General features: G+C 40.2%; 2 protein-coding genes across 2 annotated transcripts in view; one reads left to right on the top strand and one right to left on the bottom strand.

Moving 5' to 3' along the window:
• Positions 1-26,137, bottom strand: part of LOC124404417 (glycosyltransferase 25 family member) — a 36,074-nt gene that overhangs the window by 8,291 nt on the left and 1,646 nt on the right. The window contains exons 2-5 of the mRNA XM_046878522.1: positions 25,747-25,975; positions 25,284-25,632; positions 24,635-24,754; positions 24,079-24,268 (exon numbers count right to left, since the gene is read on the bottom strand). Of these exons, the coding sequence (XP_046734478.1) occupies positions 24,079-24,268; positions 24,635-24,754; positions 25,284-25,632; positions 25,747-25,975 (888 nt within the window). The remainder of the gene's footprint in view (positions 1-24,078; positions 24,269-24,634; positions 24,755-25,283; positions 25,633-25,746; positions 25,976-26,137) is intronic.
• LOC124404419 (lysophosphatidic acid receptor 1-like) lies at positions 530-23,114 on the top strand. The gene is made up of 7 exons (XM_046878523.1): positions 530-567; positions 20,356-21,200; positions 21,582-21,723; positions 21,799-21,912; positions 21,980-22,215; positions 22,482-22,669; positions 22,746-23,114. The coding sequence occupies exons 2-7, from the start codon at positions 20,759-20,761 to the stop codon at positions 22,959-22,961; spliced, it is 1,338 nt and encodes a 445-aa protein (XP_046734479.1). The 5' UTR covers positions 530-567; positions 20,356-20,758; the 3' UTR covers positions 22,962-23,114.

Genomic DNA, 26,137 nt, shown 5'->3' with positions numbered 1-26,137 from the left:
GAAATTTCTCAAAGCTTTTCTAATTAAATTTTTGCAATTTTCTTGCCTACATATTTATCATGCCAAGTTCGGGGTAAGCGGAAATTTCCAAGGTTTCTGCTCGATTCATTTGCGTGATTTGTTACAGTTACGATTAAGTTGAGTAAAAAAAAATTCTCGATTTTTTTTTTTTTTTCTAAAAATATATGTTACATGGTTTTTGTTTTTTGTTTCTGATTCGATATCGTGGAATTTTGAAAATCGAACGATCGCGATGTAACGCGTAATAATAGTAAATATCGTCGATCTGAATTTTTGACGATAAGGATTAAAAAAAAAAAAAAAAAAAAAAAACCCGCGAATATAAATTTGAATACTTATATTGAAGAAAATAGTCGCGGATTTAGCTTATAAGCTAGTAACTCGCTGGGATAAACAATGACGAATACGGAAGTGCGGATGGAAAATTAACGAATTATCGAGGTGCTCGTTTGCGGAAAGAGTGTGTCGTCGTATCGACTTGGGAGAAAAGATTGCGGGATGCTGCGGGAGGAAGGAGTCGACTTGTGAGGCTGACGTGTGAACTCGGTAGGTAAACAAGGCGTATAATTCGATGAGAGTGTAAATAGAAGATGAATTAGACGCCTAGCGTTGTTAAATGTTGCGGATGCGACGGCGAGTAGGAGCGGTTAATTGTAACCGCGGGCTGATGGTGCGAATTTCGAGTTGCCAGTTGCCAGTTTCCAGGGAATCAGCCGGGCGGATAAAGACGCGCATTAGTTAGCCATATACTTCTACTATATCCAACATCCGCGGTGAATTTGTCGAGTTATCGCGCCTGCGGCTAAGCTCCTGAATTAATTGTCCGTTACGGGTTTAATTATGCCTTTTGGAACTCACGTTAAACGACAGTCAGTATCCATCATCTTCAACTAGTTGTCTCAATGGTAATATGCCGAGATAATTCGAATTCGACGCGTGACGTTGAGTAATCAGGGTGTCCAGTTATTTGTGAAAATGTAATTCCCTAAGGATTCCAGGTTTTATAGACAAGGATCGTTATTTATTTAGTGTACATAATAAATGAAAAATATCACTAGAGCACAGCTCGTTGTGAGACGAATTTGTAAGAATTTACTAGCGCGTACAATTTTTAAGAATTCAGGGCTTGGTTCATGGCCGTTGCCTGAAAGTTGGAGGAAAAATTTTTCTTTCTTACCGAATGGCTAAATTTTTATGAACCTAGGATTAGAAATTAGTACATATATTCCAGATACGACTGGATAAAATTCACTGAGATTTCTAGGTTTTTTTTTTTTTTTTTTTTTTTTTTTTTAGGGATATCAAATTCCCTGAGAATTTCCGAATTCCATAATTTCCATGAATACTGGACACCCTGGTAATGCAATTGAACGACGAAAGTGCAAGAACGGCGATGCCGTGGTTTATTGACGACCCACTAATTGACTCGTTAATTGTTTGCTTGGAACCAGAAAAAGTTAGATACTAATCATGATTTTGAATCCATCGATAATTGGAAGGTATTTACTTAATTTTAACCCTTTGCTTTGCTTTTTTCTCGTTACATTCTTCGGTGTGATTTCGAATTTGAAGAGCTCCGAGAGCGCGAAATTTGGGAATTTTTTTATGGCGAAAGTTGAGGCAAAAGAAATTGAACTTTGACGAAACATCGTAGTTTGAAATTGCCCGAAAAGTATCGAAAGTGCAAAGTTATGAAAAGTCGAAGGTGCCGCAGGGGTATATGCCCGGACAAATGGAAGTTCTGAAAGTGTGAAAATGAGAAAATTTAAAAATCTAAAATATCGAGATTATAAATGATCGAAGATTTTCAGTTCGGTAAAATTTCACCACTTTGATCTTTCTTTCTTTTGGATTTTCGATATTTTACGTTCCAGTATTCGTGGTCATTCCGATTTTTCGTTTTTTTAATTTTTCACACCCACTCGTTGAATAAACTACGCTGTGTGAGTATATTTTAATTTACGGAATTTCACCTCATCGAAACTTTGTTTTTCGGAATTTTGGATTTCGAAACTTTGAACCCTCAGTTTTCACTCTGTTGTTTCGTAAAAGTTTGATTCCTCTACTTCAAGTTGCGCCAATAAATAATTCGAAATTACGCAGTTTCGAAACTTTTCAAATTCGGAACTTCAACCCCGCTCCGTTAGAATAAAAAAAAAAAAAAAAAAAAAAAAAAACAGAACAAAAAATTTTACGATTCATCGACGTTTCCAGAATTTCGCATGTACAACCAAGCGGGAAATTGATGGAGTTTGAGAAAAAGTTTTACTTTCATCTCCAGAATATTGACTTGACTTTCATATATTTATATATATATATATATATATATATATATATGTGTACACACACATAGGTATGTGTTGTAATGTGCCTCATACAGCGCATCTTCAACTCTGAACACGTGATCGCTCTTTCAACTTTCTTACAAATTGGCCAAGTCTTCTCATTATATATCATACCTTGTGCAGTGTTTTTTTTCTGAAAATGATAGCAAATAAAACTATATAAAAGAATTCGACGGAGTTAAGAATTGTAATTGCGGAGTCGTGACAAAGACTAGCAGGCAAGAAATTAACTGTCAGACTAAATAGGGAAGGACAAAAAATGACAGAAGCAACCTTGGCTCAAGTTTCTCGGTTATTTTTGCCCTGTAGGGTACGTCGAGTTCTGGGGTTGACACTGAGCCGTCAGATTCAATTTGTGGACATCCTCGTTTTTGTTCTTTTCCCGCTTTCTTTTTACCCCTGCCATTGCCTTGCTCGAGTCCCTTGTCTTCGATCATCCTGAACCTCGTGTAAAGACTGAATTTGACAATCTTAAACTCTAAAGTATAATATAAAGTATCTTGCTAGTTGGATAAAATATTTTTTTGTTTCTAGATTATTTTTTTCATTTACCAGCTTGAAGAATTTCCGATCTGATTTCCGATTTGAAAATATTCAAGTGGAATGCCTCGAACTTTTGCGGCAAACTTCGAACTTATATATACGCATCTAATTTTTGTTGATTCAAAGAATGTTTGAAGAATTTTTTTCTCCGTTTGTCTGGAATTGAAGCGCTATTTTACGGTTGCGAGTGTCTTTTGAGTTCTACCAAAAACCTATCTCTTAGTAATTGCGTAGGGCTGTAAAAAACTGAACAAAGTCGAGAAAAAAAAACGGGCCAGACATCTTTCTATGTACCCTGGGTTTGCTCTAATTCCATTCCGGGTCAATCGTTCTAATTATCTTAGGGGGTTCAAACTTCGTTGCCATACAGCGCACGCAACCGAAGTGGTGCTGGAAAGTTTTGAGCACAAGATGAAGAGGGTAGGTGGTAATCATTTTACGCATAGAGGAATATATCTGAATCCTAATATCATCTCGACGAGAATCAGGAGGAACTCCATCCAAAAATGTCACTCGAAATAGGCCAAAGAGACGCGTCATTGTATAAGTTCGATTTCACACCCTAGAGGATCCGAATTTTATATTCCTATCTCCGCTGATTCGAGTTAACGTATCTGAAACAGTGAAGAACGGCCGAACTTGCAGATTCCTGCCATTTAGCTCCGCTTCGATTATTTTTCGTTACGTTTTTATTGACGTTATTTCGTATTTCCCATTTTTATATCCCGAAATAAAGATATTTTTTCAACGGGACGTAGGGATGGTTATTTTTTTCTCATAGTGTGATGTATCCTCTTAAAAAACGCGTTTGAAATTTGAAAATCGGTTCAGTGCAAAAGAAGATATGAAGTTTTGTTCGGAAAATGACGTTTCCGTACCCAATGTACACGTTTCTACAACTACCACTTTCAAGTCCTAGGAGTTGAAAGTGTTCTTTTCGGTACTCCGCGCATGCGCCGTCGCGAGCAAATCCGACATTACGCAACCCTAACCTCAATTCCATGCTTCGTCTTCGGCTCACCAACGACTCGTACTGCAAACTTACGCTCAGCCCGAAAAGACCGAGTTTACCACCTTCTTACACAATATACTATTTAACAATTTCAAATCGAATAATAAACTATACCTACCACTTAGGTGTAAAAGAAAAAGAAAAGAAAAAAAGTTACGTCTCAAGCGACATTGTAGAGAAGAATTGACACATCACAGATGGAGGTCGGAGAAATAGAACATCACAGTATCCACTAGTACTGTATGAATGCTCCTTTTTCGGCATCGGGGAAAATGAAATGTGACAGAAGGATGAGACCAGATCTCAAAACAGACTGATAGACCCGCGTTTGAACTTGGTGCGTTTCACCGTATTACGAGCGTGCAATATGGATGAAATTTTTCCCTCATTCAGCATCGGAATCTGCGAAATTCGAATTCGAATTCTTCGGCTCTATTCTCGCACGATTCTCGACGCTCTGCGAATTTTTGCGTAGATACGTAAAACGAAAAGGGCGCTCGCTGTAATTGCAGGCAAGAAAAGTTTGTCGGCAAATAACTGCAGTACCTATATCTATAGTGCCTGCAGAGTATTGTAGGGATGATAATCTGACTACAAAATAGGAAGATTACAATTCGCAATCGTACATTGCACAATGTCGCGATTAGTTTTGGCCTGAATTCGCCCTCTCTTGTCACAAACACACGCCGTATTTGTTCCCTTAGGTACGAATTTACATATGAACTATGAATAATCTGCAAGTTTCCGCGACTCCTCGAGAATACGAGATTCTAATCTATGAATTTCAGCTTCTAACGGAGACAATGAAATCAGATGTTATAGTTAATACCGTTGAATTTTGAAATTGCAAGAAATGGATTTGAGGTTATGATACTGAATTGTTTTTTCACCGCTCGACGAATAATTTTTTGTAGCATAAAGCCGGCGGGATTTTATTCGAACGAATATGTTGTATAGAGATTTATTCATGGATTCACCTTTTCGCTTTTATCAATTTTTACCTTTTTACCTTTTAAAAATTTTCGATTCTGCATTGCGAATTATCGCTTATACATATTCCAATATCGAAAGGGGTGCGGAAAATGAATTCAGGGAATACACGTATAGTACGTAAATAACTGAATCGTTGTATGAATATAACTGTATCGACTACCTACATCTGTATATTTAATACGCGACGATGAGATTACAATAGAAATAATCAAAGGATTTGGAGCAGACAGTCGGATGAAAAGCTTTTCGCACTTTTCTATTACGCTTTTGCAATCTTTTTCTATTTTTCGTTCAATTTGATTTTACTTTTTCATCTTCGTGCAGTACTCGCCCAACGATAATTACAAGTCAAGATACACATAAATATGTATGTACTTTTCGTTCCAAATATAGAGGCGTTGTATATAAATTTTCTGGAAATATCTTCAAGCACAACTCGTCAACTTTGAAATGAGGATTTTATTCCAACGTCATATCATTTCCACCGCAGTGAAAACTTCGGAAAAATAAATGAATACAGAATAAGATTTCAACGAGACCATTTTGGTATATACCTACTAACATTGGTAAAAAATAATCGATTTTCGATTAAATCGATTACTTTTTCCCGACTAATCGAGTTTTATCGATCATCTTTCACACTCGATTAGTCGATTTTCAATTAAATCGATTATTTTTTCTCGACTAATCGAGTTTTATCGATCATCTTTCAAACTCGATTAATCGATTATTTTTTCTCGACTACTCGAATATTATCGATCATATTTCAAACTCTATCAATCGACCGTGTCGTTTGTTTTTCCTCAAATCGCGTTTTTTATTTTCTACTCTCATGAACGACGCAATATAATATCAATTTATGTGATTGGAGTATCGATTATTAACATAACCTCGATTAATCGATGCATCAATTATTTTCAGCTTAGTGGCCACCGCTAATGCCTACATGATGAAATTTTTTGTCCGGATATAATCTAGATTCTAGAGGAAAGAAGTAAATTAGAGTAAAAGAAGAGGGATTTCACGTAAGAGGGAGGGAAAATCGTTCTTTTGATGATAACTTATCGCAACACCCTTTGTTCTCATTGTTTATTTCGTTTCGGAGAGATTCTCACCGTGACACAATAAGAGAGCAAACAAAGATAGAATGAGATGGAGAGGAGATTCGTGTCCACAGCATTCGTGTCAGCTTCAGGCGTTATTGTCCGACAAAATCATGTGTGATTTAGAAACCGGAAGGGGAACTCTGCAAGGTTTACTTGAGTGGAACGAGCACCAATTATGATGTACGTAAAAGTCTGATTTCGGCAAACTTCCCAGCCGAATATCAACTGCCACATTAAGGCGCCGTGGATCAGTGGACCCGAATGATTTATTCTAACTGTGCCAACTTTGTACCTCGGATTCTGACACTTTCAGCTTCCGAAATACGCTGGGTAATTAAGGGGTCGTCGACCAAGTGAGCGAATCGCATTTCCTCCTTTATTCTCTCTAGGGTGATGAAAATATCGTTTCAAATTTTGAGAAACTTTGGCGTTTGCTGTTGCAATGCTTGCTTGTGTGGCACTGGAATTAAGTTGAGAAAGTACATAACCATCATAACCTCAAAGAGATGGAGTTAATCTGTCGCGAGTCAGGGTGCAGGCAACAATTTTGCTGAAATAAAATTCCCTGACGTTTTTTCCCTACGAAACTTGAGTATGACCAAAAGCTCTGGAAGTTGTGCATCTTGAGCATATAGATTTGGATTTAAAAACACGTATTATTGCTTCACTTCACACATATAACTAGAAATTTCCGAAAGTTAGTTTAAATGAATTTAGGAATCATAGCTGAAGTTTGAAAACGATTTAGAAAAAAAATCAGGATCTTTTCCTATGGTCCGATCATAATTCCCTGGATTTTCCTTGACTTTTCCTGATAGATGAAATCCCCTGACTATTTTCGGTTTTCCTGGTCAGTCGCCACCCTCGTGAGTAAATATGATCGTTTCTTTCGCCAATTTGTCCAACTTTTCTTAACCTCCAAAGTTTAAAACGACTTTAATATATCTGATGCTCAGACTTGATAATTCTGTCAGCACTCCGACACCCCCTTTAATTATTCGTAAAGTTTAAACTCCGTAAGCTTACCGAACCAGCTTTCATGTGGATAGACCGAAGTGTGGATGAATCATAATTCCTTTGTGTATTCGGACCGCATTTGTTTCCAAGTCATTGGGAATATTTTCGACATTCTGTCCTCGTGGAGAGATGTGAAATAAATAAACAAATAACAAAACAAGATAAAGAAATTCCAAACTTTTCACCGCATATATCGGAAGTTTTCGGTCAAAGTTTACAAGGCGAAAAATATACCGCCGGCAAATAGGCAACCGAGGTTACATCTCAGGTGTATACCGCTCGTGGAATGTAAAATCAGTTGCCTATCTACCGGCGCCACATATTTCGCCTGAGGAACCTTCACCGAAAACTCTGTTTATAAGGGATACCTACCTGCGTGCTTTCTTTGGCAAGCCTGAAGGTTTCATAACTGTTTATCCTTTTGCGGTGAAAGAGACGAAGACAGAGCAGAGGACGGAGTCCAGTTTTGGTATTCCCAATCCGTCGAGGAACGGGAAAATGGGTTCTATCCCCAGCGCTCTTTGATCAAGCCCGAAGCAACGGCCATGGCTATGGTATACCTTTATATATAGGTATAAATAAAACCATTCGAAACTCTCCGGCGCTCACTCGAACGTACCAAACAAAGGAAATCCGAGAGATTTCATTCGCTTTTTACGAGACCAGACAATCGCACCTACCCCGCAGTTTGCTGCAAGCTGGAGCCGAAATTAGAACGAACGATTTGAATGGTGGTATGGTGCAGGGTGTTCCCCAACGGCGTGCACGAATCCCGTTTCAGATTCGAAGTACCGTTTCGTGTAGGTACCAAAAACACGATGCTGAAGTCAGAGAGCTTACGCTTCAAATCATGCGTTCGGAAAGTCCAGCTAAGCTTACGAGACTGGATGAACGCAGTGTTGCCAACCTCTCGAGACTAAAATACCTACTCAGGGGGGTAAGATTATAGTACTTTTATGTTAGGACCGTATATATAAACAAGAATTTAAATGTGACCGATAATTTTATCATCTCAAGTCACACTACCGCTACGAAAACACACTAAGAAAATAAGGATTTTTATCACCATGCCTTTACCCATCATTTTCTAAATTCAAATTGCTATGAAGGGGATCATGATGATTAATGTGAAATTAATTGAGTAATACCTCATAATAATTGAAGTTCGACGGGCTGGCAACACTGGTGGAACGTCTCCTCGAGACATTTTCGCTTTACCCAATCGCTGCCAACTTGATCCGAGGAAACACCAGACCATTTTTTTTTTCCTTTTTTATCCTTTCTAAACGCGTTCACCATTTTCCAATCCTCATTTTCGACTTCCGACCCGCTCTAAACCTCTCGTGACACCGCTTGGCGAAGCTGCGTGAATTTTAACGGTCAGTAACGAGGTGGATAAGCCGGTTCAAAGTCACAATGTCAAAAACGTCGACCGGCCCTGAGGACCGGACGTCGTCAAAGGACGATTCCAGGTTCCACCTGAGGCAGTTGGGACGATTTCTGACCGGGAGTTTTCGCCATCTTGTTGGACTTAAGAAAACAAAAAACAAAAAAAAAAAAAAAAAAAAGAGTAAAGCAAGTGAGGATCGAGGCGAATTTCACCACCAAGCTATATGTAACGGGAAAATAAGCCGTTAAAGTTGGGAAGACTGGGAATTTGGAGATGAAATTTATGCACGTCGTTACACATTCCGGACATCATAGATACGCGAGATCACCTGGGGCGTAAAATTTTCATCTTTTTGCGGTATTCCGACATTTTCCGTTCCTCTTCCTTCTCCGTCGACATGTTTGAGGCTTTAAGGGATCGAGGCTGGGGACCAGAGTTCTTGACATTGCTGTTTAAACACTGATATTTGACTTTCTGTTGAAGCTACGAAATTTGAACACGTCAAAATGTCTGTACAATATCCATCCAACAGTAATTCAATACGAAAATTATCACTGGCGATTCATCAAAGTCTTTTAGAAAAAAGGGATCCTTTGCATCCGCTTGAATTTCGTCAGAATTTTTGAACAGTCCTTGAAATTGAGAAGAAACGAGGAGGCTGAAGTCAGTAACGTTAACGTGGCGAAAGATTGAGCAGAAAAAATGTCTGTTTCATCAAGTTTCCAAAATATGAATACGTTTTAGCTTGTTACGATGTACTGAATTTCATACATTCCCAAAATTGCGAAAATAACGATTTTCCGAATCGTTAATCATTACTATAACAACATTGCCAACTTGAGCAACTCGTAAAAAATGTACATACAATCGAATTTCGGACCAATTGTCAAGTTAGAGAAACATTAGAGGATATGTGGCACGTGATGACCAGCCATGGCTATAATACGTTGAACGCGAATGTTAGGAGATTGGATTATTCCCACATTCCGAAGGTATGCTGCATCAGCACCTACCAGTACATAGAAGAAAAAGGTGAGGATATACACAGCGACGACGGTGATATAAAACGTAGGGAAAACAAACAGATTTTTACTCCCTCACGGGCGCCGCGGAAGATCGTCGACGAAAAATAAGGGAACGAACGATCAGTCTCGTCACTCTAATATACGTAAATACGTAGAGCCTGTGCCAAACGTACGACTCGCAATCCATTATTATGACCGTAGTGAAAATCTGTCTACGTTATACCAACGACCCGATCCGTGGGCTGTTCTCAAATGGATAAACAATTCGGGGCATAAAAAATGATTGCCGTATCGTTACAACCTAACCTAACCTAACCGAACCAAACCAAACCGGACGGCGACTAACTCTGATTATAATACCTACCCATCCTCATCCACAACTTCAACCCCCACGCGATGTGATGGGCTTGATTCGCTCGTTTATTGCCTACGGCGAAGAATCTTTTGTAAATATATATATATATATATAGTTTTTTTTTTTGTTTCTGTTTTTTTTTTTTTTTTTTATTTATACCGACCCTCCGCCTCGTTTCGCCCGGCGATTGTTTGACGCTCTAATCAACATCATTTCTGACGGCTGTAAACTTTCTCTTGCTCACTTTGAATAAATTCTGTATTTATACAGAGGAAAATGGTTGTTTGATCACCTTTTTTACCCCCCCACCACCACCTCCAGTATGTTTTATTTTCATCTTGTTTTCAAATTTGCTGTTATAAACAAGTTGCTTGCACTACGTTGAGTAGGTAAAATTTCAACTGAATTATCTCGCGCCGTAAAAAAAAAAAAAAAAAAATATGTTTTTTCCCGCCTCACTCGTTCATTTGTCGAGTACTATAACTTGTTGCTCGTTTATTCGTTTTTTTTTTTTTGTTTTTTTTTTCGCAATGGTAGGTATGTACAAATAATACGCTATGCAGCAGAAAATTATTTCTCCATGGTTAAATACAAGATGGGATACAGAGGGTATAAGTTAAATGATTATGAAAATTTAAATAACTTCTGGGAATTTTCAATAATAAATCGTACAATCAATTGGAATTACCTACACCGTATATATTTATACTTTGGTTTTCTCTCGAATACCAGAAGAACGAGTATTGTGATGCAAAACATGTTTCGTGATTCCTCTCTGATCCCCTTCTTTTCCCTTCCTCGCGATTAACAAAGAGAAGGAAACCTTTGTTACCGATCAATCTGCACAGAGTTCTCGTAAAATTCATGTAATATAGCTTGCAAATTAACGACATAATTGAGAGTTACGTAAACACTTCCTTACACCAAACTCAGTTCAGCATCGTTTCCTTTGTTCGTACACGTCTTAGGCATTGGATAAACAAACACAAACACAACAACCCCCCCCCCCCCCCCCCCCCCAAAACACTCGATAATGAATAATGACAGCAAAAAAAGCATAGTATTACATAAATCCAGACGATATTCTTCGAGAGAATAATAATAATAATAATCCTTAGGATACAGATACAAGTTTATATTGAGCTGTGTTTAGAAATTTCCTCCTCCCGTAATGTTTGATCGTGTTTATCCATTTACCCCACAACTAAGAAAGCAGTCAAGCGTTCGGTATTCTCATTCAGGTCCATTTAATACATAATAAACAGGGATCATTAATTATGCTTCGCTGGTTGATTAATCCATTTACTCCTCGAGGTTATCGTCTATCCAGCATCTTGATTCGCAGCTACGCCTGCAGGCAGATTTCTGTCCATAGTATTTTGCGCTTGAGTTTATTACACAGTATTCCCGAGGGCAGGTTGATCCTTCAGCTCCGTAAACCGATGTTCACGCGAGCACCGACATAATTTTACAACATTCGTCGTCCGGTCGAATCCCCAAAGCCACCAGAGTAGAATCTGAATGGAGAAGGGACGATGGGATCCGACATGGATTTGGAATATTATGCTGGAAACGTGTAACCGTCAGTGTCATTCTTTTTGACAAACGTGACTCCTCGTTTTCCCTCGTTCTGATAGAAAATTTCCAGCAACGAAACGTCGAGGTAAACGTCATCACGACGAAACATGTATGGATGGTGGTAATATTTTCTTTAGGGTGAAAACGTTCGTTCACTCGCGTAATATAGTAACTAGAGACAATATAATTTACTCGGTATGCTTCCCTCATCCTCTCCACTTGTTACTTGAGAGTTTTTCTTCTCGATGGTTCCACTTGATTCATTGTTTTCATTACACACCCCCTCCTCCAATTTATCATCTCTTTTCACAGCGTTAAAATTTCCAACGTTTTGGTTATTCATTCGTTTAAAACAGTAGGTATGAATCCAAGCGACTATTGCGGGGAATAATTGGATTTGAAAATATTTCACTCGATGCAATTTTTGCTATTGGATCACCTCGTGACGGAATTGAGTCGATTTGCAGTGAAAAGTTTGTTATCGATTTATACTGTAAGTGAAGGATTGAGCTAGTAGAGCAAAGTTTGTTCAACACCTGCGGGTCCAGAAGTAGTTGGTGAATCGCCGCAGCTGGTGGTAATCAATAAATAGCAATGTCGCGAAATGTCTGTGAGCACGACAGTCCGGAATGAGAGACACATTTCTCATGACAAATTCAAACGGATGTTATATTTTTCCGATAACTTTTCTAGAGGTTCTTGGTGTTCCATGGAACACGATAATTAAATCGAAGGATATATATCACTTGGTGTTATTTAAACCTCAGGAAAACTACTTTCAAATTTCTTGGTTTCTAATAAAGTAGAAAGTTATTCGAAATATCAAGAAAGCAAAAAAAAAAAAAAGGAACATGGAAAGCAACTCTCGCAGGTCTGGAAATAGGAAAACCCGCTTTAAAGTGCACATATGAAATATGAGAAACGACAAGTCGATGAAAGGATGTTACGCTCAGGTGAGTGAAAAGCCAATATCCAATTTTCACGGTCGTAATAATGTCTGGAGAAAAGGCGGTACAAGGTTGGTGTACCGCGACAATATCGGACAACGAAATTGCAAGTGGGGTCTGGCATCTAAAATTTTGATACTCATCATTGTTGGCAAATCCATTGTGCACAGGTGTACAAGCGTATACGGAGCCTCTGTAATGAAAGACCTTCAAAAGCCGTGTACCAAACAACGAGGAAGGTAGAAAATAGGAAGAGTGAACGAAGCTGGAGAGATTAAGGTCTCGAAGTTAAAACCGAGTCTGAGCCGAAACAAAAGATGACTAAGAATTGGGAAGACGTCCGTTAATTCCACACGATGGAATACAAGTAACGACAACAGTTGGACGATAAACTAGTTCGAGTTGCGTAATTGTTGGAGTTGACGATAACGGAGAATAATTTCTCGAGGCGTGCTTTATGGAAGGTATTGCATATTCAATGGCGACCTTCCGGTCGATTCCATCAGTCAAATTGGTCATTCGAACCCCTCGGTTACCAAAGAAGACAATTTGGTCATTGGACCCGACTTCATCAGTCCATAATCACGTTGGTTTCCTCCTTTCTTTGCCTCTTACCTTCGGCCGAGGTGAGTCAACGATTTCTGAACAAGGCTTTGCAAGCTCCACTCGCCCGCAGTGGGTCGGTGCTGGTCGGTGTTGGTTTAGGTCTGGTTCTCGTCGGTTAATGAGACTTATACTTTGATTCACGTCTTGAGAGAAAAGGAACAGAGGAAAAACGTCGCAGGAAACATTGATTGAAGATCAGAAATCGATTCGGGTCGAGACTTATATCCGCTTGAATGGGAATTCAAGCGGAATGGGAACCCATAGTGGTAATTAGGGTCCATGTCCGATGACCAAGGACTCCGTATTAATCTGATGAAAATTGACTTTCTTTCATTCTTTCTTAATCGGCTAACCTTTCGGATATTTTGTAGTAACCATTACCAGAACCTCCGAAAGGTGGGTAGTTTTTGTCTGTACCTACCTACAGGGAAGGAAAGTTCTCCACCTATCCATAAATCGTTTTTCAATTCCTTTCACGGGTGATTGCGTCAATGGAATGATACATGCGCAATTTCAACGTTGAATAGAATCGCTAGACCAAAAAGTATGAGAAGAAAGACGAAACGTGTCAGAATCTTCAAAGTTTTCCTCATGGGGTGCGATATTCGAGGTAGGACTGAAAATTTTACTACGAAATTCTATATCATAGTCATATCTTTCTGGGCGGATATACGAAATACGAAAATGTTCGGTGAAGAGGGCCGCTGACGTGACGAATATCACGTAGAGAAGTCGTCAGGCCAACATTGAATATATATCCAATCTTTCAAGAGTCAAAATTCATCAGCATAACTTCACAGATATTGACACATGTAGGCCCTTTTCCTTATCATACATTCAGATTTGTGGATCCTACTCATGGACTGTCGAAATTGAACTCGTATCATCCCATTGATGCAATAAATCTGTCAAAAAAAAGCGTAGAATGGTTTATGGAAAAGGTGAGCTATAGATAAAGGACTGACCTTTGCTACGACGACGACGATGTAAAAATACCTTAAAATTAGTCAATTCTGCAGAAAGCCAACCTCCATAAGATGGTTGTGACCATGGCTATGAAGAATAACTAGTTCTCGAACTTTGTGACACCGGGTTGTTGTTCCTGCAGCAACACTTGGAAACTCTCCATATCCTGAACTCCCAATTGAGTAGTTTGCAGTTTACGAAACATCAAGTGTCGAGGACTCGGGTAGTAGCAGAAGTCGAAGTGTCCAAGACGACAGGAGAAACGAGGTCACAAAGTGAGCGTAAGTATCCCCGCAACAACGGAAAACCATAAACTCCTTTACTAGGTGGAATAAAACCCGCTTAAGATGACTAAGTGCCGGTATATTCTCTCGTCGAATCACTCAGCCTTTATCCCCGGTTTCCAGGGCGATAGAGGCTCGAATATTTAACACTTGGTACACGTGCCGTTTGACACGACGCGTAATTCCATTAGATCGTAGCGGGAATTCTCTTCAATTTCCCTTACATGCCATAGAATTTCGTATTACTCTGATAATCACAGAGTGAACAACACGTGTTACTTTGAAATTATCTCAAAATTTGTACATCTGACGTTATCAGGACGTTCGTCTTTCAGAAATTCACCATCGAGCATGGACTTACTTGTCACCTTCATCGAGAGCTGCGATTTCTTCCAAGTTTAGTTTTTGCCCGAAGCGTTCGCTCGATAATCAGACGAATCCTCCAGTGGAAGTGATTGAAAATTTTGTTTCAATCGTTTTTCACGTATCACCATAGCCAGTTTCGATGAAACGAGGATCATAGAAGAGTTATATGAAACCGCAATTCGTCAGGGGTAATGAACACATTTCATTCTACTAAAAGCAGCGCCTACGCGCAAATCGATTTTTCTCTTTTCTATTTCGAATAGCACGTTTACAAGAGTTGGGTAATTGACGTAACGATACCTAAATTTACAGCCACTCTCTCGATCACGTCTTTGCAATTTTCACCCTGTCCGTCGGTCATAGAACGACCGTGAGCAGAATATTGATCAACGAAATTATTATTATTATAGCCGACTGATTGTCAGAGGAAAAAAAGTTGATCTCAGAATAGCCAAGTCGTTTGAAGATAAGTTGGACAAAGCTTTCTGACCTTCTCGTCTGCGGGTAGGATAATGACAAAGATTATTAAACGTAGGGGTGTGATTTCTGAAGTAAATAAGGTCGACGATTAATTTTGGTCTGCGATCGAGTGACAGCCTCACTTACACACTCCAATTATCGAGATCGTTTATACAAGAAGACTGTTAAAAAATTGAGCTGTAGAATTATCTCGGAATGCAAATAATCCAAGATTTGCAAGAACGATCCAGGCCGATAGTAATTCAAGCACGTACTAAGCGAAAAGCTTTCATCTGGATAGTCGGAGCAATTGTCTGAGCAGTTATGATGATCGCCGAGTGGATGATTCCTTCGTTCGTTCATTCGTTCGGAATTTACGTTACGTCAGGCGCTAATGGCCGACGGAGAAATATAACGATTCACGACGTTATTATCCAGGAAAATGAAGACCTCTTTGTTCGCTCGATCGATCATCCTCATCATCGCCTTCGCCTCAAGGCACACCGTCAATGACGAAATTCTTCCATGAAGTAGAGGAAAATCGTAAAAACTCTGGTCCTGAACTATCGCTTCGCAAACGACGCCTCACAGGCGGCTCCCTTTATTAAGGGGCGTCCATTAATTACGAGAAGTATTTTTTTTTAATTCAGCCCCCCCACTCCTCGCAGGAAATTTACTCTATAATTTTTGAAGAGTTATATTTATTTAATATTATTTATATTCAATACTTTCTATGCCCGGGATTGATTTTGAAAAACAAAATTTTATCTTTTGTGATAATTTATATTCTCTGAGTTAAAAAGTTGTCCTAAAATTTTTATTGACGTCTCCTATCCTGTTAAATGAGATTTAGTGAGATTTTGCCCAGCCCTTCCACCCCCATTTTGAGCTCACGTAATTAATAGACGCCCTTTGATGTAAATATACGTCAATATTTATAAATGGTGGGTTAGGCTAGTTGTACGAATGTTTCGGATGTTAACCCGGGTTAGGTATTTCTCATTAAAATTCATGAGGAAAGTTATTACAAGTAAAATATTCGGTGGTAGTATAGAGTTGTATACCTATATATATATATATATACATATATTGTTGAATTGTTCGGCACATCGAGTATAAACCAAGAAAGTTTTTTTTTTTTTTTTTTTGTTCATCCTTCGTCTACGTTCTTTCCTTTCACCCTGTCATCCCCCCTGCCCAACGTCCGTGGAAAATATTGTCGAAGTCTAATTACCGTTCTGAGTTTGGAAGCATATTATGCGCCTACACTTTGTGCCGTAATTGACTTGAAGTTTGGGAGATCGATGTAATTATATTCGAAAAAAATTTTTGATCCTCGTTAAGATCGCAGTCAGTTAGTAACTCGTCAGATATGTTCGGATGTAAATATTTCTCATCTATCAAGTGTTGATAAGAGTCTGTTTGATCAGTGAAATAATTATTTATCGTGTGGGAGTGTAAAAATCGTTAAACGCATCGATGATCGTGATCACGATCATGATCGTGAACAGTTTCGCCAACTTGTCAGGGTAAAATTCATAAGCCGAGCTTAAATTATTTGGAGAATCGTGTTGGGACGAGAGACTGATGAAGGAAAAACACTCGGCAATATGTATATTCTCGAGTATATTATAAGATGAAAAATACTCTCCGGATATATTCGGATGCAAAAATACTCCATCCTCGATCTTTGATCTCTGTGTTGGATCATGGACGTGGATGGGGATTAAAATAATGAGAGAGCGGCTTAGAGCCTCGGCTGGAATCGAAATACGTTGTGTAGAAAAAAATGAGACACTTTAAGTTTCTTCAGAATCGTCAACGCTTGACAAAATATATATATATATATATATACATATAACGACCAGTCGTTCAGAATTTTTCGCGTTATACAGAGTCGAAAGGGAAGCTGTATTCTAGAAGGATCCTGTCTGGTACCGTCTTCCACCCGTGTAAGAGGATTAAACCCCCCCTACTGGAAGCTGCGTAATAGCTAGGAGGTTTAATTGTAAGTAAGGGCGTGGGTATAAAAAAAGAAGGATAAAGGAGCGCTTATCCTAGCACTAGATCGGCTATTCGGAATCTGCTTAAATGCCGAGGGTTTTTCCAGTCCGATAAACTTCTTCTTAAATTCGTCTGTCTTGCGGTTGTCATGCGTAAAAATTTGTAAGAATACAGTACGGAGAATGGCGAATTATAGTTGCAGATATTATTCTTGGCAAAAGTCAATTCAGCGAGATAGTCTTTCTCGTTCGTCTTTCTCATGATTCTCTATCTAAAACCATTCAGTCGGTAGCTGATAATATCGAATGAAAAGTATAATCTTGTGTAAGAATGATAAAAGCTCACTCGGCTATGGATTAAGTGAGATGATTAATTCGATCAGGTTGGATTCGTTGATACACGGGATGTGAGAAAGGTGGTAAATCTGATTAGAAGTAGGGTTCTTCGTAGAGTGAGGTTTCTTCATTAAGATCCTCTTCCAACGTCGATTCTTTTTAACTTGATCAACCGAAGATCGATCTTGCACGTATCGCTAATCAGCGAAAATTGCCAATTTCTAGACAATCTCTGTTGAAATTAATTTCCAATCTTTCCTAAAAATACCAAAAAAAAAAATGGAATCTAGTCTAATTACGCACGAGAGTTGAAAGTAGGGTGATTATAACGAACCAGATCCGATTCCCTAGTCATCCACAGATCGGATTCGCGATCATTGATCAGGGTCGTGCCTCACCATATGGGACTATTCCACTATCGAAGGGCTAACGACCAAACGTACCAATCTAACAATGACACGGAGCTCTGTGGCTAAGAGATGAACCGGGGATCGCGGGATGATCGTCATAGGTTTGGAATTTTATCTGATCTCGCGAGTGTGCGCAACATGTGTGTATAAAGCTCGCAGAGTCAGGCAAGCAGGCAAGCAGAGGGAGGAGGAGGTGCAGGAAGAGTCTACGTTATGGGTTGGCCAAAGTAATTGTTTCGGTGGGCGGTTATAGACGTGTGACCAGATGGCGCAGACGTCACAGGGTGCAGGCTGCTAGGCAAATAGAATTTAAACCAATTCCCATCGACGGCGAGTCTTGAGCATCTGTCTCACCCCTTAATCCTCCAGACATTCGTATCCAACCGCCATTGGGACACCCAGGGTAGCTTCCGGTCCAGTTGAGCCACGGGGTGCCGACTGCGCAGACTGACTTCCGCTGGTGCCCGATCCGCGGGAGAAACACCCCCGTTCAACGACGTAAGTTATTCACTTAAGATCCATCCCCTCCGAGTTCTAAACTATTCGCATGAAGTGTAACAAAGTTGTTGGTGTTTCGTTGGGAAATAGTTCTGCGCGAACGTGACGTCGTCGTTCCAGTAACCAGAGGGAATTGCTGGAGCAATTTATCCTCGTTTGCCATCCCGAAAGTGGTTGAAGACTTTCTCGCGATACGTTGATGTTCAGGTCAAGTTTCCGGAGAGATTTCGCGCCGTAATATTTAAAAAGTGACCAACTTTTTAATCGGCACTCAAAACGGTTGGTCTTTGTTCAAACGGCAGCCTAATTTGCGCGCGGTTTTATTGCCTTTTTAGCACGTGCATAAAAGGTGGACTAGTTAAATTTGTGTATCCTACGGTAGAAAATTCGATATGTGTTTGTGTGTGTGTGTGTGTGTGTGTGTGTGTGGAAAGACCTTCGGTGTCTAGTGCGCAGGTGTGTCTATATAATGTATGTGTATGTATCTATTAACCGATACGAAAAGTGAGATACAGAGGTTACGCCGAGATAAGCTGTGCACACAATTAACCCTACATGGTCTCAAGCTTGTTTTCTATCCCCCTCCCCACCTCTTCAAAGCTTTTTTCCAAACAATGTTTCTATCCGCTCTTGCGAGTCGATTTCACTCTGTGTTATACGTAATATAAAGAGGCTGAAGTTGGTAACGTGAAAGTAACGAAACATCCAGGGATAAATTCATTATTGTACAATTTTACTATTTTAGAATTTGTTAATTTGATGAATGATTGATGAATGTTTGTTAATTTTGTTGAAAGGTAACGAAGTAACGATTTTTCCTAAACATTCTCATCGTTTCAGTATAACGTTACTATCTTCAACATTATATAATATGTATATAACACATACGGTGTCGTGGTAAATCGCGCATCAGGCGACAATTTCATCTTCATTTCTCTTTGAGACCGAATAAATCTCCACGCGATCCCGGCACGCGGCTCCGTGGGCATTTCGTCCATCCGCCACGGATATTACGACTTCCATAAATCAGAATTTCGATCTTTACGATGTCGTTTTATGACGGCTGTATAAAGTTTACCCGTTTACTCGTTCGACCACTCGCCGCCGATTCCGCGATTCCGGATGCGCGTGATCGCGCATAGAAGTAATCCCTTCGAGTACTGCGAACCATTAGCAAGAGACGCGATTCCCAAGAATTGGACAGGCTATAGAATTGCGTGTCTAATTCATGAGTTGGGGATAAAAACAGCGATGTGAGACATCGATCGTTCATTCGGGGCGGAAGGAATCGTGTTGACACTTTTTTTCGCCTGCCAAAACGATGACTCGTGAAATGTGATTTTTTCCACCGAAGCCTGGGCATCGTAGAGATAAATTCAGGCTGGGTTATATCGAGGATATTTTTAGTAGGCCAAACCTGATCTATACGTACGCCAGCGTTTAACAAACTACGAAAATAAAGACACTGCAGCGCTTGTTGTATAAATGATTGTGATGGCCACACGATCTAGGTATCCCTATATTCCTATAATACCTCGAAGAGGTTCCGCATGTTACTTCAAGTTGGTTGATTTGTAGTGTGAAATATGCCGTCCAGCAGACTGTATTTTTCACTCATCACCGGTGCGAAGGAAATCGAAAGCCCGCATGATGGGTTCACAATATTGAGCCAGCTGGGCCTGATGGAGATAACAGAGGAATGTTTTCAATCTGTTATAGCTGTTTTTTCATTTTTATCTCACGTAGGCAACGTTCGGTATTTCTATTTCAATCGCCTGCTTATTTGCAAGACAACTAACATTCTGTTTTATAGTATTTCAAAGTGCTCCAATCATTCCTGCAAATTGCCAACCGAACGTCAATCAAAATGATCGACGAAGCCTGGTCGAGAAAAATGTCTGACCGATAATTCAAACGCACTCTGGTAAAAATCTCGGATAGATGAATCGGTCCAATGTTTATGTAGGAGGAAAGCTTTATCAGCGAGAAAAGCTCGCGAAATGACATTCCAGTGGTGTGTCATTACTGGGAATATACTTCACACGTTTGGATCAAGGTTATACGAGTTTATAATTTACCTCTCTTTAAGTTTCAGGAGAAAACCAGATTACCGAGTTCAAATAAGAGAGACCGTGATCACAAAAAGGCTTAAAACCGATCCGGTTTTTTCCTCGCCACTGAGGATGAAGGCAGTGAAAATACGCTCTGCAGCGCTAATCATATTTCCACCTGAGCAGTTTCCACGAATATAGAAGTCTACGAAGTTTTGCGCGGAGTGTCAACGAGGGTACGAAATCACTCGAACCGTGTGAAATAAATTATAGAAAGTCCTCCTGTGAAGTTGCCAGCACGATGTGTTGTGTGCTCGAATCGAATCCTTCATTCCCCGGGATCGAGTTCTACGAAGGCGTGCAAGCAAGAAGTCAGAGAGAAAAAATCGGTGCTGGAAATTGAATAAGAAGAAAAAAAGAAGTTCACGAAATTTCGTTCCAGAGGACATGTGGACCGTCCCGGAAACCGCCGATCTGAACAGGACGACGCTCTTCACTAGGATTGGGGAGACTCGGGTGAGGCACGCCTTGCATCGTTTTTACCGCGAAATGGTGGCACTTCCGGCGTCGTCGCTCGTCGCCAACCTGACCTCCGTCCCGGGCAACAAATTGGACGTCGGAAACGGAACGACGTCGGGCGAGGGGCTCGACGGGACGACGCACAAGCTCTACCTCTACGGTACCCCGCCTCTGATACTATTCTGCATCATATCCATCGCCATAAACGTCAAGATACTTGTCAGCGTCTACTGGATACGGCGACCCCTAAGTCCCACCCTTCATATTAGCCTCAGCTTGGCTGGCGCTGATGCCTTCTCCAGCATAGCTCTAGGCGTCGGTCTCGTGATGAACAGCTTTGTCCCCATTGGACTGGGCTACGAACTCTCGGGTGGGTTCCTAATCGCTCAATCTTGATGTCTACCACCTGAATTTCACTATCCCAGTCTTAACGTTGAGTAATTGAAATCGATTTCGTGTCACCGTAACGGAGTGTTCGTGTTTCCCAGATTCAACCACTAATAGGTTTCTCGCTCGCACTTAATACGTTTCCACCGTTAAAACAGATTTAGGCATTCATTACAGAGACTGTATAATTTCCACATATTTCTTTTCATATCCTTCGAGGCATTCCGCAACATTTTATTGTATTTGGAATACTTTCCAAGTACCATGATGTTGCGTTTCACACGATATCGAGAGTCAGTTCTAGTTATGGTGAAATTTCAATTCAGCTGAACGGATTCATAGCATTTTTACGAATATGTTTCAGGCGTTGACTGCTTTAAACTAGGCCTCGAAGCCGTTCGGCTTGGTGCGATTATAATAACAGTGGCCCACCTGATGGCCCTCGCAGCGAATCACTACCTCGGGATCCTGAGGCCTCTGCATTATCTGTCGATAATGACGCACAGGTACGTATCGTAATCTCTTGGTGTTTCACGTCTGATATTTGAATTCCGATTCATCTTCATTCGTTCAACTTTTAGAAACACGACGCTGTTGGTGGTGCTTCTTTGGATCCTACCCCTGTCCTTTTTCCTGTCTTACTTTGGTCTGATTGAGGACCAGGGTTTCCAATCGGAGAACTGCGGGATAAACACGTGAGTGATGGACCGTTTTATTTTCATCGAAGTGCCTATCGTAAAGTTGACAAAACTCGCATTACAGGTTCCTTTTTTACAAGAAGTTCAGACTGATGTTCAGCAGCCTCTTCTTCGGCCCGTTTCTTCTCATGGTCTGCATCTATACTCACATATTCTGTATAGTTAGGAGACACCAGGCGTCCAGACTTAAGTTCAGCAGAGCTGGGTCTCTTCATCGGGGACCAAACAGCCTGCGGCAAAACTCGTCCCAGCAAATGGCGAGGAACGTGAAGGCCATCCACACAACCCTCTACATCCTTGGTAAAAGGATCTTTTTGCCTGAGATGCTATGAATTCGATAAAAACAGAGATTGAAGCCACTTTATCTTTAAGCTCTTTTTTTAATCACTCCCACTAAAGTGCTTCGGGATACTTTTCCCAAAAGATTGCAATTTTTTGCGTTAATCCAGAGCCGATTCAGGTCTTTGCCTCTGCCTCCCGAGAGACTCTCCAAAATGCCTTTCGACTCTTTTGCGGGGTCCCAGAGTGATAGAATATCAATAAATATACGCATCCTCACTCCACAGGAAGCTACGTAGTTGGTTGGATGCCAGGAACGATATTGTACATCCTCGCTTGCGACGATTGTTTTCTGAACCTTGACTGGGTTACCGGAAGAGCCAAGTTCCTCGTCTACAACGCTGTCAACTGCCTGATCATTCTGAAAACATTAGTGAACCCAATCATATACGCAGCTAGGATGCACGAGATCAAGGTGAGAGTCCGTCTGATCGGTTACGTAGAACACGGACTTCATTTTCACGTTCTGATCTCTTTTTACTCGCATTTAGGTAGCGAAGAGACGGATGCACGCGTCCCTCTGCAGATGCTTCAATCCAGCGCGAGCTGACGGCATGGCTATCGGTCTCCACTGTAGCAGCGAGGGGAACCAGAGTAACAGAGCATCTCTTTCGAGGACGGCGGTTTGCAAGCTGGCGAGTAACGTCAGTGGGAAGAACCAGCGCGGTAGTGACCGCTCCTACACACGGACAAACACTGTTCTCTGAGGTCGGCGGGAGGCGATCGAGATGAAAAGACTCGACGCCTGACGACAGCTTTAATGGAACAGTATCCCAGCAGGGTGCATATGGCTGAGCTAGTGCATTCGGTTTAACGACCTAACACGAGCCACCGCCCAGCCATTTCCTCTTCTGACATTAAGCCCAAGCATATACGTATATGCGGCCCTCAATATACTCCAGAGAGAATAATGGTCGGTGGTTGTATTGCGAGGAAATGATTTAAAAGAATAAAAAAAAAACTAGTTATAGAAGATACCGCAGCAGGAAGAGTCATGAGTTCGGATATGTATATTGAACATGGCGACGAGTGTATTTGAAACTGAACAACGGCGAAGAAAACTGTTGTTTGTAAAACGTGAATATATTATTTTCATGCATATACGTGTGTACGTAAATATGAGAGAAAAAGAGTTAAACCAATAATTATCGGTGCTGCTGTAAATAACGCAAAGTGCCCGCTTTGAATTGTAAACATGTATTTATACGTATGCCTCAGTATTATGGCCTGTTTGGCCAGTAATAAAGAGATATTCACGAGGAAATTAATACGACTAATTAAATAAATTAAATCATGCTCGCTGAATAACGCAGAGGATAAAACACAATTCGGGAACACAGAATAATATGAACTATTTGAAGAATTCCAAACATTGCGCCAGGTGCGACGAATGATGTAATTAGTTTTGTGGCCAATCGTATGACAGTGCTATAAACTTCGCTGGGGTTTGAAAAGTATTGATTAGAATAATAAAAATTCAATAAGATACTTATAAACGCCACTAAATATTTCTCCTTCGAGAGAATGAACTTTGACTGTCTTAACGTTCGCGATGATAATACAATACTATGTGTAAAATAAATATATATTTCGCTTTTTCAAATTATTACCACGCAATTATATCTTATTTATGTAACTTTGAAAAATAATGATGTTACGCTGTATATATCGAAGTATTAAAAATTTCCTCAAGTTTTATAAAAACCTAATCAGCAACCGACACAATGATACTGTTCTTTTTTCGACAATTTTCTTTTCTACTTTCATCAAGTGTACCTGTTAATGAAAAATAAACGTAGTTTAAACCGGAAATGTTTTACTCACCTTCCGTCGACGGCGTCGATGGTTTCGGCGAGAATTCCAAGCTCCTTGAAACACTGCCGCATCCTCTCACGCCTCTCCGGTCTCCGCAGTAGGTTAATCATGTATATCTTGTCCATCCCAAGTGTGTCCTTTTCCGGGTAAGTAACAAAGCGAGCGAGGTTCTTCGACAGTGGGAGCTGCTCTTGGTAGGCTAAACGATTACGCATTGCATTTCGTCAGTAATCAGAGCACGACTCATACTCACTGTTAGGACTTTTGAAACACGGAACTAAATGGTCATGGCCAAACGCGATGCATATAAATCTGCACGAAAGTCGGTAAATATCTGTTCACAAATCGGGACTGTTACACAGCTGTGTTATATTGTGCTGTTATCACGTTCCACTCTCATGAAAGATTTAGAATGAAAACTTTTGGAGAGGGTAAACAGTCTCAAAACTTTCAGAAGAAAACGGATGACTATTATGATGGTATCGACCGAGTGAGCCTTACTCTCAGGCTACCTTATACGCTTCGTCAATGGTATCACAGACGCAACTCAGAATTTTCAGCTCACCTAATATTTCCAGTTTTAAATTCGTCAGCTGCTGCTTGTCTTGAGATATTGTATCCTGGCTCTCAAGGGGCACCGTAATAAAGCCGTAAACTTGATCATTGCAGATATGCAATGGAATGCCTGAAAAAATCGGTATTAATGGATGAGATGGTGTAATCTGAATCAGTATTCCACCAGTTACTAAATAAAACAATTTATACTTTTAGGGAAAGGCATACGTTGTTGTAGCATCAAGCTGTTCAGGCGCGATTTTTCAGTATTACAATGGAATCGTAACTGTGTAAGTAAACCCCTTCTTTGTGTGCACAAAGAAGTGCTATGTAAACCCCTTTTTTGTGTGTACAAAGAAATGCTTACAAACCAGGGATAAAGCTAATACCATAAACCAATTCATGCAGAATGAAATACCCTGCGGCATGTTAAACCCATGTTTTCCATTTCTTCCTAGAATTGCCAGGGCAACAAAGCAAGAGTCAACACTCATCGAAATAATCATGAATAAAGAAACAAACATACATAAAATCATTGGAACAAAACAAAATTACACATTCGAAAATTGTAGAAACGAAAATCTTTCTCAACAATACAAAAATCAACATGTTCGCTTACTTTCGAATTTTTAAGAATGATACAAAAGAAATTTACATACCGGAAATATTAGCGCCAACAGCAAATGTGATGATGTCGTCTCTAGGCCCGTCGTATCGGCGCGGGCCGAGTTTATCAGCGTTGTACGTAAGTAAATTACTTTCGGTTTTTTTCAAGTTGATAAGAACCACGCTGTGTACCATAGGAACTGTGTGGCATCCAATCTTCTCTCTGAACAATATCGGCTTGTATCTGTCTGTCCGCATGTAGTAGTACTCCTTGGTCATTCCAGCCCAGAAATTACTGTACATACCGTCCGATTTTAACAACGGTGCAACGACCGTCTCATCTTTGGATATTAATTCCGAAAGCGTTTTTGGATTCGTTAAAAAAGCGTCGGCGTCGATCATCTGGAAGAAGAAGTGCGATCGGTTATCAATACACATTTTGTCCGCATTGCATGTACATTTATCCCCCGTTAGATATTAAAACTATGTATATCGTATGTATGTATATCGACTTACCAGAAGGAAATCAGCCCATATATTTCTCGCTTTCGCGAGAGCTTCCTCTCTCAGATTTATCACGTGATTGAATCTTGCGTTGTTCCAATCGGCGATGCCCTTTTCCCCTTCGAAACCGCGCGAACTTTCATCGTACGTGAAGTAAATCTTGTGGTATTTTTTTTCCTCCGTCTCTAGCCACGTTTTCAACAGATCTAAGGTGTTGTCCACATTATTGTCACTTCGAATCCTGTTAACAAAACAAACAATGTCTATATAAGATGTATTTTAAAGTTATCCTTTGGATTTTTAGATTAGCAGTGAAAGAAAAGGTAACCATAAGGCAAGATCATGTTGAAGTTGGTAACGTTATCGTAACGATTCATGCTGAGGAAAAACCGTTATTGCGCCA

The sequence above is a fragment of the Diprion similis genome, chromosome 3 (assembly GCF_021155765.1).
Source record: "Diprion similis isolate iyDipSimi1 chromosome 3, iyDipSimi1.1, whole genome shotgun sequence".
NCBI lineage: Eukaryota > Metazoa > Arthropoda > Insecta > Hymenoptera > Diprionidae > Diprion > Diprion similis.
This window is presented reverse-complemented; position numbering and strand designations above follow the sequence as displayed.